Genomic DNA, 13811 nt, shown 5'->3' with positions numbered 1-13811 from the left:
AAATAAATGTAGAGAAATATTTATCATTCAGATTTGATTTTTTTTAACATGCTATACATCAAATTCCAGGCGGAACTAATAATGTTGATGTTTCATAACTGTTGCTATTCACGGGAAGTTAAAATTAATTTTTTAACTTACTTATTGTTCATATTAAGAACAAGGACAATAGTTTCTCTAATTGTCAAATGTCGTCTTTTAAATCTTCTAGAGTTGCTGAAAATTTTTTTTACCATTCTAGGAAGGCTCTTCAGATGATAGCATGAATATCATGAATCAAGATGTACCAAAGGATCTTCTTCCCTAAATACTTGGCGCGAAACATTTAAAAGGGGCTCAGAGGACTGTTGACAAATGCAAGTGCAATTACGAGAGGGAACATGCCGTAACGAAGCGACAGTTGCTCTATGCGTGACACTCTCGTTTTCACTTCAGCAAATTCCTGTCACACTTTATAAATCTTGATAAAAATTGCGACTTTTTTTTCTTTCATCTCCATAAATTATTTTATGTTTTAATTCATTATTTTAAATTCATCATTTTAATTTATTTATAAGCTAATTGATTCATTGATTAATTTTTGGGAACAATAACATCAAGAACAAAAGCTTTTAAAAAGAAATTAGGAAAATGATGAGCATGTAACCCTGAAGGGCAATCTATCTAGTGAGTGCTAGCGTGTGACCAACATATAAATAGTGAAACTCGGGAAATTAGAGAGTCATTCACTTACTATTTTTTATACGTGCAGCATCATATTTTATTTGAATATATAACCGTACTGTTATTCACGTTCGACTAGTTTTCCAAATGACCTAAGTCTGAAAACGTCAATAAAAATGACTCTTAAGTCTAGTGTTTGCCTCATTATTTTTATCATCATTACCAAAGAATCATCAGCAGTTTCAGTTCTTTCCGACCATAATAAATTGGATCCTGTTAAACCATCACCAGTCGATGAAGACAACAATGAAAAATCTCCTGATAAATTTGTCTTGCCTGTAGTGGATTCGTCTGATAATAATAAATTTAATAAACGCGAAAATGTGCAAAAAGAGAATGAAAAGTTTTCTGAAGATAACAAAAATGATGAGCGTTCACTTGGAAGAATTACTGAAAGAGATAAGTTGCTTAAAAATTGGAGTTATTTTTTTAATTTAATTAATAACTTTTGTTTGAAGGAAAAAATTTTATGAAGAATATTTTTCTTTAAGACTCAATTGCTGTGGAAACAGATTTGAATCAGGAGGACGCAGTGGCGAGAGTGGAACACAATTGACTACAAGAGCATCAGATATTCATCGATATCCAGAGAGACTTAATCGTCCAGATGACAGAGATAGAGATCGATATAACTGGCACGCCTCATCAGGTAGACCTGGAATCAGTTCTACTACAAGTGATGTATATGGTAATATTGGAGGAAGTGGTGATAGGTCAGTAGAAAATTTTTTTGAACATTTAATTCAATTAAAACTTAAGTCTATTTCTAACAGTAATTTTCTAAAAATACTTTCGCGAAAAATATTTTCAAAAAATTCATTTTACCCTAGAAGACATGGAACTAGACCACCATTTGGAAATTATGAACCAGAATACGGAAGACCCGGATATGGTGGAAGACCAGGATATGGATACGGTTATAGTGGATATGGTGATAGTGGAGCCCATGGAAGTCATGGACATGAAGTAGGCTATCGTCCAGGTAGTATTTTTTTCTCTGGACATAAAAGACCGTTCTTTGGTATCCATGGTGTTCTTGGTGGACAAGAAGAAATCCCAGAAAGTGGTGAAGGTGATGCATCTCCTTCACCGCCTACGATAAATAACATCCAAACACAGAAGGTAAACTGAGATGATTTGATAATAATCAATAAGCCCGATTTATTTAAGTAAATCAACTTTATTTTACTCAGCTTACTTGTTTTATATTAAACAAAACTGTATTAATATATCATTTTTAATTAGTCATTTAAATTTGTGTAAAATTATTGTTCAAGTATTTATTTATTTAGGCTGTAGCTTTAAAAGCATTGGCTGGTGTTGCATTGATCGGCGCAGCAGCAGCACTAGCTGCTAACCCAGCTCTAATACCTGCAGCTGCAGTATTACATGGTAGAAAACGACGATCAACTGAAGATGATACTGGATTTAATTTATTAAGTTTTCCCGAGCAATTTATTAAACATCGCATGCCTGATGTCTATGAAAATGATGAGACTGCAAAACAATTTTGGGATTCTCCGAAATGTGTCGCTCGACTTGCTTGTGAAGTACAAAAAGAATATGTTAGAGCTATCACGAAAAATCCAGAACTTCGAAAAGATGTAGAACGACGAATTGGTGAATTGTAAGTACTTTAAGTTGTATTATTGATGGACAAAAAATTAACATGAATATTAAAACTGATTTTCTATCGTAGGATTGACAGCGAGATTTTCAGTGCAGACTATGTATACCAAAGTCTCCAAATGCTTACTAAAATAGCTCGTAAGACAAATACTAAAGATGGAAAATGTGAAATTTTTACCTGTAGTTTTTTTTTATAATCTAAATAATCGTAAAAGATCTTTTATATGATAAAGTTTTTAATGTTTAATAAAATGAATGAATTTAAAAATGAGTTGTTTCATAATTAATTGATTATTGATAAAATAAAGTTTATTTTATCCTTCAGTAAATGATTTCAGTGATTAAAGAAGAATTGATAAATAAATGAACTATTTCAAATGAAACATGATTCAAAATGATTTTACTTTTTTTGCCAAATAGTAAAAGTTAGTGAAGGACGAAAATTGTATCAATATTATTGAATGAGTATACCTAATAATTGTTAGTTGTAGTAATTATAATAGATTCAATTAATACAAATTTGATAATAAAAAGGCTAGGTTAATTTTTTCGCTTTCTGGTAAAGTGTATCCACAACTTTTCCCATGCTGTGTATCGTCTCGAGAGCAATTTCATATGTCTTATCACGTGGTGCATCTTCAAAAACAATTAAAACACCTTCACCTTGATCTAAAACACCCAATAGTTTTTTATCTAGGATCATTTGTGATAACTTCTTTTCTACTTGAGCAATTGGCAATGCTATACATGATGCTATGTGAGCAACCTAAAACATGACGTAAATAAAACGTTGAAGCAATTCTCAAAATTCTTCTATATTAATAATAACTAATTATATGAATTGTTTCAATTTACCTGGACACGTGAATAAGGTTCAACCAGTCGACAAAGATTTTGTTCTAACATTGTGTCATATAAAGAACCAAGATGAGCTCGTACGATAACATCATTTTTTAGCTCTTGACGGTAAGATTCGACAGAATTTTGGAAATCAGCCAGAGATCTTTTGTGACTGGCTTCAGCAACAGCTTTCATAGCATCCAAATCACGGCCTGCATACTTGACTGCCAGTTTTCCAGACATGATAGTTGAAACATCTTCAGGTGTTCGGAGCATAATTTTTGAAAGTAACATGTATTTTAATGCTGTCAATGCTTTTGGACTATCAGCACTGTCATATCTATAACAAAATAAACAATTAAAAGTAATTTAGTGTCTAATTAAATAAAAATCATTTAGTATCTTATATAATATTTCATTTTGTGGAAACAAATCAATCAATTACCCTTCAAAAGCTTCGTAAAAGTAGGAATAGGCAGTCTTGAAATCTCGTTCATCTGCAGCATGAAGAATACCAGACTGCAAATCCAAAGCAGCTTGCATTTTTGGTGGGCAGTAGATAGCATTTGCAGTAGTTCTAGCACTTGTTAATGCAGCTCTAGCTTTAGCTAAATTACCCAAAGCATGGTAGGTTTTGCTTTCCAACAACTGGACTTCAACAAGTAGTCGTTTATCATCCAATTTTTTGAGTTCCTTTAACAAAGCCGAGCTTAATTGAAGAGCTTCAGTAAACATTCCAGTGTCGAAATATAGAGCTATTAATCGAGCTTCCAAAGATTGCCTTAAAAACGTCCTCCTTTCTTCTTTTGCCCATTCTATGCATTCTTTACAAAGTTGAACCTAAAAATATCAATAAGTTGAGGTTAGAAAACTATGCTGCGTCATTACTTGTTAAAGAGTTGTATATTTTACCTCAATTCCTATTCCAGCTTCTAAATCCAAGAAAAAGTCCACTAAAGATCTGACTAATTTAGCAGCTTTAGCCTTGCTAATCAGACTAAGGAAAGGTCTAGTAGCCTTGATTAGGTCAGCAAGTTCCTTAGCCTTACCCTCCTTTTTATAGAGTTCTCCAAGTTGGAGAATACCTTGTTCTTTGATTCGAATACTCTCTTCATCATCTTCAGTGGCACCGATACTTGCATCAGATACTATTTTGTGAAGAAGTGATATTCCTTCACTCCGATTTGTTATACAAGCCGCTTGAGCACGTTCAAATAACATTGCGCCGGCCATTTCCACTTTATGAAACCTATTTACTGCTTACTATGATCACTGCTTACTTTTCGTCATTAAGACTCGAAACGTCTGGCAAAACTCGTGTCATGCTGCTACTGAAGTCAAATGAAGATCCAGAATGGAGTAGAAAATTAGCAATGAAAAAATTTACGAGAAACTGATCTAATCAGAGTATAAACAGCGAATTTCATGCCCTCTGATGCCTTGTTCAAGATACTATATGAATTCTTGGTAGAGGTTCAAGAATCTAATAATTATACATGTTTAAGACTGTACAATTGAAATTATTTATTAAAAAAAATAAAAATAATTAATAAATACTTATGAGAAAAGAATACATCATTTAAGAAATTCTTTATTGAAAAATGACTATTAAAAATAACTGTCGGAAATACAGAGTAGTCAATTAAGTGATATAGTCAGCCATATTGGTTTAATTCTTCACAGATAGCTTTTCCGGAATTTAAAAGACTCCAAATATTTGTTTTTTTTTATAACATGAAATATTAATATTAAAAATAAATTAATAAAATAAATGATTATCTAACTCTCTAGGAAACTCTTTACCGAACCCATGATTCTATTTTCATCAAAAGAATCTCCTTCAATAATTTTAAATATCTCAGCTTCCTTTTTACGGGCTGAAATACATGCCGCTGTTGTACTCGGTGATATTTCTCGATATAAAGATGATGAAGAGCTCATGTTTCTTAATATGTAAGACATATTTGAAGGCCCTGATACAGAAAAATCAAGCCTAGATGGTTGAGAAAATAAAAAGTTTGTCTCTGTGGGGTCAGGATGTAAATTATGAAAATAATTGGAATTTTCTGCCATCATTGTAATAATCGATGACTCAGATAATGATTTAGATAATTCTTCTATTTTATTTACTTCATCGCAATCATTTGATGGAATATTCATAGCTCTACTGACAGACTCTGATACTACAACACATTCATCAATTGCATCTGAAGTTCTTTTGAATTTATTTGACTGCGAAGTATCACCAGCCATTTTCCAGGACACATTTTTTAATATATGTCTCATATAACTATACTGTTCTGGAATATTATCCATGGGAATATTCATTCGAGTCTTTTTTTCTGGCGGTCCGAATATATTCATTGGAGATGTTTGATTCGATCGATTGCTGTGATTAATAAGCTCTTTCAATGGTGTGTATTCTTGATCTATAACAAGTAATTCAGAAGTAGACGTAGTTTTACTTTGATCATCATCAGCATCATTCTCTTGAGATAAACCAGTACGCTTTATAGTTCTTATAGCTTTCTGTAAATCTGCATATTGCTCTGGCACATATGATTGCACCGAATGAACTGCATGTCGTGATACTTTCTTCTTCAGTTGACTTGATTCTGAATGTGGAATAAAAAATGGAGATTCTGTACTTGATAATTTCTCCAAACTTTTGATTTTATGATTAGCATTCTCAAATGATGTACTTTCATTCGATAATTTTTTATTTCTTTCAGATGTTTTAGGTGAATTTAGATACAGAGGTGAGTTTGGATCTGTCAGAGGATTTTTTAATATTTTTCTTACCTCTTCTGGAGTGTGAGCAAATATTCCATTCTTTTTTTCATAAATATTGCGATCTGATAAAAAAAACGTTGAATCTTTAAGTCTTTCTATTTTAAAAATTTTTGGTTTTGGAGCTAATGACGAATTAGTTGACGATGTTCGTTTGCTAGAATGTGAAGGTGATTGAGTTAGCACTAATGATTCTTCTCCACTTTTTGGTGTAGTAACGGGATGAGGTTTCTTGAATCCCTCGTTATTAGAACGCAAAGACAAAGTTTGTTTTATTGATTTTTTTTTAGTATCATTATTTTCTGTCAATGCTGATTGAGCTTCTTGTATCTGGTGAAGAGATATTAAAGCTTCATCTTCTTGAATATATTTTAAATCTCTAATCATTTCAGAAATTCTTTCTGTATTTGTATCTTTTTTCTGCAACTCTTGATATATTACAGCTAATGTGTCATAATTTTTTTTACGTTGTAAAATTATTTGAGTATCTTGCTCACTAGTTTTATCCATCATAGGCTGTAATAAGTAATTAAGTTGAAATATTAGAAAATTTTTGGCGTAATAATTTTAAAAATTGAATTTAAATATCACCTGAAGTGCTTGAGATAAATCTGTTGCTAATTTTTGAGAGTTTCGAAGAATATTTTCCGGTAAGCCTGTAGATCGAGCTAATTTTAATCCATAATGCTCAATTACTGATACACCTTGTTTTAAATGATGAGTATACACCAATCTTGAGTCGTCACTATTAGTTTTCTCATTCAAAATAGCTTCTAGGTAATGACTAGCATTACAAAAAATTGATGGTAATATTGTTACTTTGTTTTAGCTCTTTTATTTATACTTACTTTGTTACATTTGGATATAAATCAGCCATTTTCAACAATTGTAAAAAATGAGTTGCATTGAATGTAAAAGCTGAAGTACATGAAAGTTCCTCACATATTGCCCAAGCAATAGATGCTCCTTCTTCAACAGTCGTGCTTCTAGCAAGTTCATCTATGATTATCAACGACGATGGAGTAACTGATTGTAACATAAATTGAGCTTCTTTCATCTGTAACAAAATTGTAATTAATTTTCATAAATTAGTTGTATTTTTATGATCAGTTACACATCATAAAAGTACCTCTAACATGAAAGTTGAGGCATTATTTTCAATATCATCCCGTGCTCCAATTTTGCAAAAAATATGATCAGTAATACGAAATTTAGCTTTAGTGGCAGGAACATAACACCCAAGTTGAGCCATGATTTGTAAGAGAACTATTTGTTTTAAATAAATTGTTTTTCCACTCATATTTGGGCCTGTTATCGTATGAAAGTTATATTGAACAGAAGCAACCTGTAGCGAAACAATTATAGATTTATCATTTAATATACTTCATGAATCAATTATTAAATTACGACATAATAAGATTAATTACCACATCGTTGGGTGTTGGGCTCTCTGTATTAAACACATCCATCACCGGATGTTTAGAATTTCGCAGTTCCAGGTCTACCCCAAATGTTGGTTTTACATAATCAGTGATTGAACTAATTTGTGATAAAGCCATAATAAGGTCAAGCTCAGCCACATTGTCATTAAATAAAAATAAACAACCGATGTATTCTCTGATATCGTCTAAAGCTGACTTCAATAATCTACACCAAAGGAAAAATATTATATGAGATTTTTAAGAGAATTATTAAATTCTTTTGTTTAAGTAAAAACGATATTGTATGGACATTAACACATCACTCATTATATGAAGCTCTTCAGAAGCTTCATCACAATGTATACTGAGAACAATGAGCTGTTCCGTAGTCATCAGTATTGAGTTTTTATATTTTTTCGCCTGCAAAAAACAATTAGAGATGAGTCAAGTTTTTTCTTCTATTTTCATAATCATGCTCTAGAAAAATATGACAAGAGAAGTCTGTTTTATTTACGTGAATAAATTCTTCTGGCAAATTATTTATGTCAAAATCGCGTCGTCCTACATTCATTTCAATATGGTAACCCCAAGCAGAATTACATTCAAGTGATAAAGGAAGATTATATTTAACGCCAAGTTCATTAACCATAGCTAAACAATAAATTTAAGTTTCTACAGCATGCTCATGTAATTAAAAAAAAAAATTCCATAAATAATTACATTTCATATCATCAATTAATTCGCAGTAAGTCTGGCGTGCTACATCAAGTATATCATTTATGCCAGGTTTAATTGCAAAACACCTTTGCATATTGGAAGAAGTGTAGCCCATTACTGCTCTTGCATCATCATGTACAATACTTAAGATTCTTTGTTTTATTTTATCAAAAACTTCGTCTTCAAGATCCTAAAAATTTCAGTTAAATACCATTTATTATAGCTGATAATTATTTTTCCAAAAGATTTTATTCATAAAATAATACCAACCTTCATAACTTTTTTAAAAAAAGGAGCTTGAGCTGTATTAAGGGCAGTTCGAAATTCCGGAACTATATCAACAATGTTCTTCAATAATAATATATAATTGAGATTTCTCTCAGCTCTAAGTACAATATTAGCTTGCGGTGAGTACATAGCTAAACTCAAAAGTCGGCTTGCCCCAAATAGACGACGGATTATAGGCTACATTGAATATATCATCTTGATTATTAATAAATCTTAAGTCAGTAATCGAGGGGATAAACATTTACATACTCGAATGATTTCGAATAATGAACGATTCGAAACTAATTCCTCTACGCAAGATAATCTAGCCTCTATAAAATCCTGATTACAAGGAGGTTGAAGGATCGAAGCTCTTAGTAATCTTCTACCCATTGGAGTTGAACAGCGATCTAAAGCTCCCAACAGACAATGCTTTGGTTGTCCTCCTTGAGCAACAACTAATTCCAGTTTCTGAGCGCTATCGATATCTAGACGTAAATAAATCAGGTTAACCAATTTGATATAATTATTGGATGAAACTTAACTGAAAAATTGAAATTACCGATTATGGTACCATTCTGAGAGCCTTGAAATTCAATGTTCATTGATTTGGGTAAGTATTGAGTATGCTGAATGAATTCAATGTATTTCATCAAAGCTGCAACTGCTGCAAGAGCATAATACCTGCAATAATAATTAAATATTGTTATTATTTTATTTTATTTATGGAGTTTTATTTTATTGGATGTAGTTGAATTTTTTACTTTTGATTAGCTATAATCTCTACAGAAGAATATTCTGTAGCACAATGAGTTCGAATTCTCTCTAAACCAATAATATCATTAAAGTGTATTCGTTGAACACCGGTTATAGGAATATTTTGGAATTTTTCATGAATTGCACTGTATAAATTATGACCAGATTCACACATTGTATCTGGCATTATTATCTAAAATGTAGAATAAAAATGAATATTAAATATCTTTAAAAAATTCATGGTACTGGTAGCAATGAAAACAACTTACTTCAACAGGATTAAGTGAATGAATTTTAGTTAGAGTATTTATGTAGGAATTATAATCACTTATTTGACAAAGAATCATGTGAGGATATTGAACGTCTACTGCGGCTAATCCTACTTCCCCTCTTGCTTCTCCACGACCGCATGTAACAGCTAGAGTGATAAAATCATATTGATTATCGATGTAACTGATCAATAACGTTAATTAATATTTGAATAAACATTTCTACCTATGATTACAAATGCTTCATAGTCATCAGAAATGCTTCCTGATGTAGTTGTTCTATCAACTTCAGAACTATAAAAAATATTTTGCCATAAATTGAAATATATATTATTATTTAATGATTCAAAACGAAAAGCTTACTCTGTAGTTTTTTTAGCTGAACTTTTTTTGCTTGAAGACGACGTGGTAATACGTCCTCGGCGTGATGATTTTGGAGTCACTGTAGTGGAGCTTGATGGTCCAAAATTTACCAAAGGTTTTCGAATGTCTAACAATTCTATAAATATTAATTAATAATACATTTTTTTCTTGTTTAGTGGTAAATAATGTTTTTTAGATAATATATAATCAAATGTTACAATGATTAAAGGTATAAAGATGTATAAATATTGATACTTACGATATTTTGGTAAAATATTAACGGTCGATTTTACATTTACATCAAGTGCACCTACTTTTTTACGATTTTTATTTCGTCCTCGGCCCTTGGATAGTCCCAAAACATTATCATGATTAATCACATTCATTATATTATTTTTTTTTTGTTGTTCAAAGCTCTAAAACAAATATGTTTGTTTTTGACATCAAATTTTTATTTAATTCATGTGCTTCTTTCTTCGGCTCCAATAGGATTTGAAAAAAATGTTTCGTATTCCTAGATTTCTAAGAAATTGTAGAAAGTTATCGACATTGGATAATAAATCATCCATTTTTTGGGGAAATATTATGCTCATAAAGACTCTCCAGGTAGCATTATTTGCATATTTTGGTGCAAAGGATCCTTTTTTTTATTACCCATCGTAATTCAGCGCATGCGTCAATTTATTGCACTTGCGCATTTTCCTTATAAAGACATGTCGTTTTCTCCGGCAGTTACTTCAAATCAAATAATTCTTGAAAAAATTGTAATTTAATTAAATTCATTATGCGAAAATCGAAGTTTAAACGCATTAAAACTTTGGCAGCTATGATAATGCTAGCACATGTATACAAAGAAATTTCAAACAGTCCAACAAAGAATAAAGACATCTTTATGAAACTTTGCAATCACTTAAAAATATATCGGAAGAGTCGTCGTAGGGCATTTCAAGTTTATTCATATTTCCAATGGATTGAAGACCGTCATGAATTCCAGATTACTATGAAGAATATGCTATTATTCAAAAAAAAAAAACAAATGAAAATCATTATGCCAGCATTTAAATGATTAAAGCACCATTTTATTTGTATTTCACAAGTAGTTGATATTGTCTTTGATAATATCATGATAATTATAAGTAATTTGTAAGAAAAATTAAATATCTCTAACAGATAAATGGTAAATGTATCATGTACTTGTTTTACTTATGTATTGTATAATCGAAATGTAATAAAATGGTTGTACTTGTACTTGCAATATAAATGTCAATTGTTTGTTAAATAAACATTAGTTGAATAATTTATTTATTTGACATGGATTATTTTTAAACTGATTCTAGCTTAAATATTTTTACTTTTTTGAGGAAATTTAAGGAGAAGCAAACTAGATTTAAATGGATATTAATATTATTGTATGATAAAATTATTAAATCTTCGATTTGTGTTTTTTTATAACAAACAAAGTTAACATAAAGATCATAAAAAGTAGAGAAAATTTATGACAAAATGTTCGTTTAAAAAAATTTGAATAAATGCAGACATTTGTTTTTGAAAAGTCTACAAATAACCCTACGTTTGTTAGGGACTTTTTTGGAGTAACATGGTCTTGATTTTAAAAACACGTCAAACATCTGCTAACTTCAGAGTCATGTCTACACACATATGTCAACAATAGTAATCAACAGTGTTTCTCGAACTCTTGCATTTAAATTTGTCAATATTTTTATCTGAATAATATAAATATCTTTATTTCTCTTGTGTATGAATTAGTTAACAATTAGAGTACAATTTCCTAATGCACAGTGGTCATATAAACATCCTATACTAACAATCATAGCATTTGTTGTCAAAACAAACAATTGATAATCCTATCAAGCTGGATATTTAATTGGACATTAACTCTACATTTGTAGAAAAAATCATACTTTACAGTATGCTCAATCAATTGATAACTTTTATTGTATTCTATAATTTATTTAATAATAAAATAGTTACTGGGTATGGCTCCAATAATTATGGATTTGCCGGTTAGTATAATGTTTTAACATCTTTATTATTTTTATTATATCATTTTATTTTTATATTGTAATGATTCTTTAAGATGGTGGAATGGGTTCGAAATTTAACTTGCTGCAAACAGCAGATGATGATCAGCCATATGACCAAGAAATAGAAGATATGAAAACTAAATTAAAAGAACAGAGTTTTAAAGAGGCTTTAGAACATTGGACTGGAAAATGGATGCCTGAAAAAGATCCTGAACCAACTCCTATTCCAGTAATTCAATCTCAACCAAGTATGGGGATGAATCACCGTGTATCAATGGGTGATGGAGATCCTGAATGTGATGATGGCAAGGTGATTTTATTTTCATCGTAGTAACTATGCCCAAAGTCTTTATTTCGATTATAATTACTTTTTGGTCTTTCAAAATAGTATAAAAAATTATTTCTAATATTTCATAATGTATTGACAGCGGTCAATTGTTTTGATAATAACCAGAAAAACAATTCAATTGATGTTTGTGTTTCAGACTAATTTAATTGTCGACTGGAACTTTTCTCCTGTTAATTACACGTGTTATCATGAAAAAATAACTCCGAGTTTTGCGATTGATCCACAATTATATTGTGAACATATACCACCATACTACAAAGTAAGTTGATAAAGTATTTCCTTGATAACAGGATGTATTATGGTTTTCCTCTAATTGATTCTTTGTTATTTATTTTAGGCACATCATGTCTGTATGAGGCATAGGATTGAATATGATGATGATATTCCTATGTAGTAAGTTATTATTATTTCTATTATTCTTCATTACTTTTTGATGGCGATTTATCTAACAGTAAATTTTAACAGTGGACCTCATCGTCCGGTGTGGCCAATGTATGGAGAATATAAATATCTTCCACGACAAAGATGGATTCACAGTCTCGAAGTAAGTTGTTCTTTTATTACTTATTAAATTTATAAACTTAATTTTAAAACAAATAATTCAATTAATTTATATACTTTTTAGCATGGTGCAGTTGTGATGTTATATCACCCATGTGTTAATCCTGATGAACTGAAACAATTAAAAGATTTGGTAAAAAAGTGTCTTAGACGTCATATCATAACTACGTATGCTCTTCTTGATGAAAAAAGAGTAAGTTAACAACACAAGTTTATGTATGTATCCATTTTTATTACATTAACAATATAATTTATTATTATCTTTCAGCCATTTGCATTAGTTACATGGGGTTGTAGATTAACTATGTCATATGTCAATCCAAGTTTGATAAAACGCTTTATCCGTACTAAAGCTCTTCATGGACCTGAATTTATTGCTGATGATGGAAAGTTCACAGAAGGATTATTGACAAAAGCTGCAATTGTATCCGATGAAAATGATTCAATTTTATGTCCATCACGGTAAAAATGTTCTCAAGTATTAACATACTGATATCAATGATGATACATATAAATTGATTTCTGTTTGCATTCTCGTCATTTATTTTAAGCCAAAGGAATCAATGAAGTTTTTTTACCCGATGTTATAAATATATACTTATTATTGAGATAACATTTCTATTTATTTTAAATGAATATTCTTATTTATGATTATGTTACTGTGATTAAAATTTTAGAATATACATAATCAAAAAATATATAATACCAGTCTATAATAATAATTGTTAATAGTAGAGAATATTTATGATAATTTATTATTATAAAAAATCTAAAGAAATATTCATATATTGAAATAGCAAATTCATCGGAAAAAATTAAACTCAAAAATGAATTATAATTGATTTTATTTTTTTTATAACATATTTTTCAACACATTGAACACCGTGATGTTTTTAGTTTAAATATTTTCTTGAGGGTTGTGTCTATAAGTATAGATACTGATACCGTATTTTATGTGCTAACTATGGGTGGACGATTTTTTTTTTTTAATGCAGACATTATTAATTACATATAAAATGAACGTAAGATAATATTCTAATGCCAGTAATGTAAAATATACATTGAACTATCTCAATATATT

At 30.2% G+C, this 13811-nt stretch overlaps 4 protein-coding genes across 5 annotated transcripts; 2 read left to right on the top strand and 2 right to left on the bottom strand.

The window, feature by feature from the left end:
• The first annotated feature begins 581 nt into the window (after positions 1-581).
• LOC118073266 (uncharacterized) lies at positions 582-2613 on the top strand. Of its 2 annotated transcripts, none has more exons than XM_035093661.1 (5): positions 582-1122; positions 1214-1436; positions 1557-1845; positions 2016-2350; positions 2423-2613. In XM_035093661.1, the coding sequence occupies exons 1-5, from the start codon at positions 840-842 to the stop codon at positions 2547-2549; spliced, it is 1257 nt and encodes a 418-aa protein (XP_034949552.1). In that variant the 5' UTR covers positions 582-839; the 3' UTR covers positions 2550-2613. The 2 variants fall into 2 exon arrangements, with proteins under 2 accessions (XP_034949552.1, XP_034949551.1); XM_035093660.1 differs by having other exon boundaries at positions 1554-1845.
• Positions 2614-2735: 122 nt separating this feature from the next.
• On the bottom strand, positions 2736-4560 carry Rpn6 (regulatory particle non-ATPase 6). The gene is made up of 4 exons (XM_035093659.1): positions 4105-4560; positions 3638-4032; positions 3208-3532; positions 2736-3118 (listed from the first exon to the last, which is right to left on the bottom strand). The coding sequence occupies exons 1-4, from the start codon at positions 4423-4425 to the stop codon at positions 2888-2890; spliced, it is 1272 nt and encodes a 423-aa protein (XP_034949550.1). The 5' UTR covers positions 4426-4560; the 3' UTR covers positions 2736-2887.
• Positions 4561-4820: 260 nt separating this feature from the next.
• Positions 4821-10223, bottom strand: LOC118073250 (mutS protein homolog 4-like). Its single transcript, XM_035093639.1, has 16 exons — positions 10035-10223; positions 9776-9911; positions 9639-9706; positions 9413-9561; positions 9152-9336; positions 8950-9071; positions 8658-8875; positions 8391-8585; positions 8124-8310; positions 7918-8054; positions 7720-7823; positions 7410-7629; positions 7112-7327; positions 6831-7039; positions 6574-6766; positions 4821-6498 (listed from the first exon to the last, which is right to left on the bottom strand). The coding sequence occupies exons 1-16, from the start codon at positions 10159-10161 to the stop codon at positions 4972-4974; spliced, it is 3993 nt and encodes a 1330-aa protein (XP_034949530.1). The 5' UTR covers positions 10162-10223; the 3' UTR covers positions 4821-4971.
• Positions 10224-11423: 1200 nt separating this feature from the next.
• Positions 11424-13422, top strand: LOC118073232 (uncharacterized). Its single transcript, XM_035093607.1, has 7 exons — positions 11424-11799; positions 11874-12130; positions 12306-12428; positions 12507-12562; positions 12635-12713; positions 12795-12923; positions 12999-13422. Exons 1-7 carry the CDS (start codon positions 11706-11708, stop codon positions 13194-13196), a joined length of 936 nt encoding a protein of 311 aa, XP_034949498.1. The 5' UTR covers positions 11424-11705; the 3' UTR covers positions 13197-13422.
• The last annotated feature ends 389 nt before the right edge of the window (positions 13423-13811 follow it).

Source organism: Chelonus insularis, unplaced genomic scaffold (assembly GCF_013357705.1).
Source record: "Chelonus insularis isolate UGA/USDA-ARS -01 unplaced genomic scaffold, ASM1335770v1 scaffold_277_pilon, whole genome shotgun sequence".
NCBI lineage: Eukaryota > Metazoa > Arthropoda > Insecta > Hymenoptera > Braconidae > Chelonus > Chelonus insularis.
The sequence above is the reverse complement of the archived record's forward strand: the minus strand, read 5'-3'. Positions and strand labels throughout refer to the sequence as shown.

What these genes read in the sequence shown, in the direction of transcription:
- LOC118073266 (XM_035093660.1), top strand. Translation starts at nt 840, where the DNA reads ATGACTCTTAAGTCTAGTGTTTGCCTCATTATTTTTATCATCATTACC. An exon ending in TGGAAGAATTACTGAAAGAG is followed by an intron (nt 1,123 to 1,213) that starts ATAAGTTGCTTA and finishes ATTTTTCTTTAA; the next exon opens with GACTCAATTGCTGTGGAAAC. An exon ending in ATTGGAGGAAGTGGTGATAG is followed by an intron (nt 1,437 to 1,553) that starts GTCAGTAGAAAA and finishes ATTTTACCCTAG; the next exon opens with AAGACATGGAACTAGACCAC.
- Rpn6 (XM_035093659.1), bottom strand. Translation starts at nt 4,425, where the DNA reads ATGGCCGGCGCAATGTTATTTGAACGTGCTCAAGCGGCTTGTATAACA. An exon ending in TTTTACGAAGCTTTTGAAGG is followed by an intron (nt 3,533 to 3,637) that starts GTAATTGATTGA and finishes ATTTTGTTATAG; the next exon opens with ATATGACAGTGCTGATAGTC. An exon ending in AACCTTATTCACGTGTCCAG is followed by an intron (nt 3,119 to 3,207) that starts GTAAATTGAAAC and finishes GTCATGTTTTAG; the next exon opens with GTTGCTCACATAGCATCATG.
- LOC118073250 (XM_035093639.1), bottom strand. Translation starts at nt 10,161, where the DNA reads ATGAATGTGATTAATCATGATAATGTTTTGGGACTATCCAAGGGCCGA. An exon ending in TAATATTTTACCAAAATATC is followed by an intron (nt 9,912 to 10,034) that starts GTAAGTATCAAT and finishes TAATATTTATAG; the next exon opens with AATTGTTAGACATTCGAAAA. An exon ending in ATTAATTGATGATATGAAAT is followed by an intron (nt 8,055 to 8,123) that starts GTAATTATTTAT and finishes TTTATTGTTTAG; the next exon opens with CTATGGTTAATGAACTTGGC.
- LOC118073232 (XM_035093607.1), top strand. Translation starts at nt 11,706, where the DNA reads ATGCTCAATCAATTGATAACTTTTATTGTATTCTATAATTTATTTAAT. An exon ending in GATGGATTCACAGTCTCGAA is followed by an intron (nt 12,714 to 12,794) that starts GTAAGTTGTTCT and finishes TATACTTTTTAG; the next exon opens with CATGGTGCAGTTGTGATGTT. An exon ending in CTCTTCTTGATGAAAAAAGA is followed by an intron (nt 12,924 to 12,998) that starts GTAAGTTAACAA and finishes ATTATCTTTCAG; the next exon opens with CCATTTGCATTAGTTACATG.